Genomic DNA, 4,023 nt, shown 5'->3' on the forward strand with positions numbered 1-4,023 from the left:
CATGACAAAAGTTGTCACAAAATAGGTTATAAAAACACGTTTAAATAGTAAAACTGCAAATTTAAACCACAGCATCTGAAGCTGTGATACAGAGACACAGTAATGAGTATATTCAATAGAATAAACTGCTAAATGAAATTTAGTGATGCACAAAGTATGTCAGGAAGTGATGCACAAAAGTATGTCAGGATTCCATATATGACAGTTTTAGACTCTTACCTCTCAAATTTCCAAATCGAATAGCACAACCACCAGGAAGTCAAATAGACTCAACCACGACAGTAATTTAGCCAGACTAGAAATTTAAGACATCTTAAAAAGCATATAAGCAGCAATTTTTCATTACCAAAAACTGAATAAACAAGCCAGTTACACTGCCATCTTAAGTTGTATGCCAGCAACACAATATTGACAAATCTTCAACATAAATTGCTCAGTTGAAATGATGCAAAAAAGCTACAGTCTGAGTAACCCAAACAAATTGATTAAACTATAATAAAAAAGGACTGAACCAAGCTGGGAGTTAAATTTCACTCCAATAATGTATACAGAAAAGAACAGAATATCAAAAATTGCCCTAGACATGAACATTACCAGACAAGCTTATAAAAAATCGTTCGATAAGTGAATCTTTAACTCAGGTGGTAAAAAAAAATTACTTTTAGTCACTCTCAAAATTGATTGCTTAGGGCAAGTATATGACAGCATGTCTAATAGTTTATTGGAGCTAAAATCTGTGTCTGACTGCCAAGCTGTTCATCAGCTGCCTTCTCTGCTTTTGCTCTCAATTTTGCCAAATGCTTCCTCCTTTCATATGCCACCTGAGACCTTGCCTTTCTCTTCTCCTCCAATTCCTGCACAAGGCAACGGAAAAGGAAAGTATTGATAACAAGCTTAACACAGTCAAAGTACAGAACATCATCAAAAATCAGATTAACAAATGGAATTACTTCCAGTAATACAAACAATTACCTTGATAGTGTCATAATGATGCCAGCCAACTTCATGAGAAAGCCTTCCTAGCAGACAGTACTTGTGGCCAGGTTGAAGCCTCAGAACTCTGAATAGAATTAAAAACATTTAATTACTATAAAGATGGGAAAAGAATAAAAATTAGATCAACTTTGTTAAAAGGCTCTACATGTTCAAATTGTTCAAAGAAATTATCAATTCCATAAATCCCATCAGAATCCAGACACAGATGCAGCTAATATTCTATTATTCAGATCAATAAACGGTTCCATAAACTTTTATCAGAAGCTAAAAAATCCAAGGCACCATAAAAAAACGCATAAAAGGAGTAACTGCCTGGTAATATCACGTTGCACTTACTTTAATGCATCTGGGATGACCATTCTCTTTGTCTTGTCATATGGGCGAGGAACTCCTTCATAAGCCTTTAGCCTAGCCAGTGCTAACTCACCTCGCTTAGTCTTGTGTGGAATCATTCTGTATGACAATTCAAAGTTTGATAAATCAAGCATCTTCCCAAGACACTAGAATATCCACTCAATCATTAAGCTAATAAAGACCTGACCACTTACCCTCTAATTGTCCTCCAAAGAATTCTGGAAGGTGCCCTAAAATGAATGGGGCCATGAGATGGCTTTGTATTCATTCTCTTTCTTAAAAAGCGGAGGTACTTCATCTTCTGGCGAACAAGTCCACCTGACAAACAGATCTCTTCACATCGCACAACCACCTGCAACATACATATAGCTGATAAATTTCCTTTAGACTTAACCAAGACACACTAAAACGCAGTAATCTAAATGAAAAAAAAGTAACAATTGCATAACTATTTAGAAGCCCCAGACACAAACAATGCTAAGTGGACTATTAATGCTAATGAGATAAAGAGTCTTGTCCAGCCATACTCATAAAATATGGGCTAATGCAAATTGAGTTAGAACTACACAGGTAAATATCATGAAAACCATATTACATAACAATGCCCTATGGAAACACTAATCATATAAAAATTAAGAAGACTGAATATTCTAACACGGGAACTCCTGATCATAAAACATTTCAAGCTTTTTAAGTAAGAACAAAATTGAATTTGATCAAAATGGTTAATTAGGACGGGATGCCACTCTGCCAAAAAAGACTGCATTAAATTGTTTCAACAATATGTTTGATTGACTCGAGGAAAGGAAGCCACCCTGCCAGTGAAGGCTGTATCAAACTCTTTCAACAAGAAGTCTTGACAAGCCCTGAAAATCAGTGAACTCAGGTCTCCAAAAGTAATAGATATTCAAAAGCATGTGTCTTAATATGCTTAGCAGTGAGAAGCAGAATTATTTCCAAGAACATGCTGAAAGTTAAATTTTCATGTCCTTCCAGATGCATTTCGAAGTGACCAATAAGAAGGAAGTACACCAACTTATACTTTATTGTTGTTGCATTTGGCAAATTGAGAAATTAATTTATTCAATAAATTAAAAAGGAAATCAAATTTTATCTCCCTATTTTTAAGACAGATTAACTGTTATAATACATAATAGATTAATCGTGATAAGACATCAATTCAACGAGTTGGTCACATGATTTGTCCATATTACTGGAAGGCGGTGATAATGAGCAATATGAGATAGGATTGTCGCAGAATCTCATGTTTATCTATTTTGCCTTGGATCAGATAGTATATATATACATTCCTCGATTCAGACTAAAGCACATTTCAGGTGTATGAAATTATCGTGGATGATGCGTATTTACATGTTAAAGCCGACTACAGTACCCTGCATAAACCAGAAGGCTAAATGTCATATATCATGATATCCTATTGGAGAGATTGCTTAATTTCTTAATAGCGATAGCATAAGCCCTCGGTTTCAGAATATATAGCACACAAGTACTAAGTTCTGGATTCTAAGATAAGAATACACACAAATTAAATGATGACAGTCGGCATAACCCTCCAATAGGCATAGTCTGGTTGTCAGAAAAAAGCGCCACTAACACAATCCGGTAATTTATCACCAGACAATTCTAGATGATTTGAAAAAATGGTAGCAAATACTTGAAATTAAAAATGAAAGCACTTTACAGTTTTTTGCAGCATGCCATTAACAGAAAACTTAAACGTTTATATGGTAGAAATTTTCAAGCCTCTGCTACATGAGAGAATTAGCAGGCAATGCAGATGACCAAAATGTATCACATGAACTCAGCTATAAAAGGAATTGCATAAACCCTAATACCCCGCAGCTAAAATCCTACAGTATTAGAGTTTTAAACTATTGCAATTTGGAGGGCAAACACTTGGATAAATTTCATGGATTTTGAAATAATAAAAGCAGGGAAAAAAACCGCAAACAGATTTGAAGGTTTCAATAGCCAAAGAGACTTGAATGAATGCTCAGTTCCACCATGAACCAAAAAAAATAGAAAAAGAAGGTTTAAAAAACAAAAGAACAAATATTCAGCTGATGAAGAGGAAAAACAGGGTCGATTGCATACCACTCGTTGGCCATTGAGCAGCTCCTTGGCCAGAATGGAGGCGAGGCGTCCAAGCATGTGGTGGCGCGCGTCCACCACCACTGCCTTGGCACAGATCCCTGATCCGCTCACCATTTTCTTTTCTCCTCTCCTCTCCTCTCCTCTCCCCTGCGGCCACTTCTACGCAATGCAAATCAGGAAGTTTCAAAAGTCTAACTAGGGATTTTAGGGTTTCTTAATGATCGATGGAACTAGGGTTTGGCTCGCACGCCATCACCCGTTGCTCTTAAGGTTAACAACGGGGACGAAATAATTGTTTTTGTTCTGTTCTTTAACATGGTGTATTCACTATTGTGTTTTAAATTTTCTATTTATTGGAATAGTTTAATACAATAATACATTAGAAAGTAATATATTTGTGTATTAGATTTGGTTCCTAATCTAAATATTATTATTTTTTTTTTTTATTATGTTTGTAGTATTTTTTATATATTTACAATAATTTAATTTTAAATCTATTTTATTATTATTGATTTTCATATATTTGTTTTTTATTTCAAGATTATTCATTTATTCTAG

General features: G+C 34.9%; 1 protein-coding gene across 1 annotated transcript; it reads right to left on the bottom strand.

Moving 5' to 3' along the window:
* Positions 1-311: 311 nt before the first annotated feature.
* Positions 312-3,767, bottom strand: LOC131061737 (large ribosomal subunit protein uL13z). Its single transcript, XM_057995554.2, has 5 exons — positions 3,466-3,767; positions 1,545-1,702; positions 1,333-1,449; positions 973-1,060; positions 312-854 (listed from the first exon to the last, which is right to left on the bottom strand). Exons 1-5 carry the CDS (start codon positions 3,577-3,579, stop codon positions 711-713), a joined length of 621 nt encoding a protein of 206 aa, XP_057851537.1. The 5' UTR covers positions 3,580-3,767; the 3' UTR covers positions 312-710.
* Between the last annotated feature and the right edge of the window lie 256 nt (positions 3,768-4,023).

The sequence above is a fragment of the Cryptomeria japonica genome, chromosome 3 (genome assembly GCF_030272615.1).
Source record: "Cryptomeria japonica chromosome 3, Sugi_1.0, whole genome shotgun sequence".
NCBI classification, from domain to species: Eukaryota; Viridiplantae; Streptophyta; class Pinopsida; order Cupressales; family Cupressaceae; genus Cryptomeria; species Cryptomeria japonica.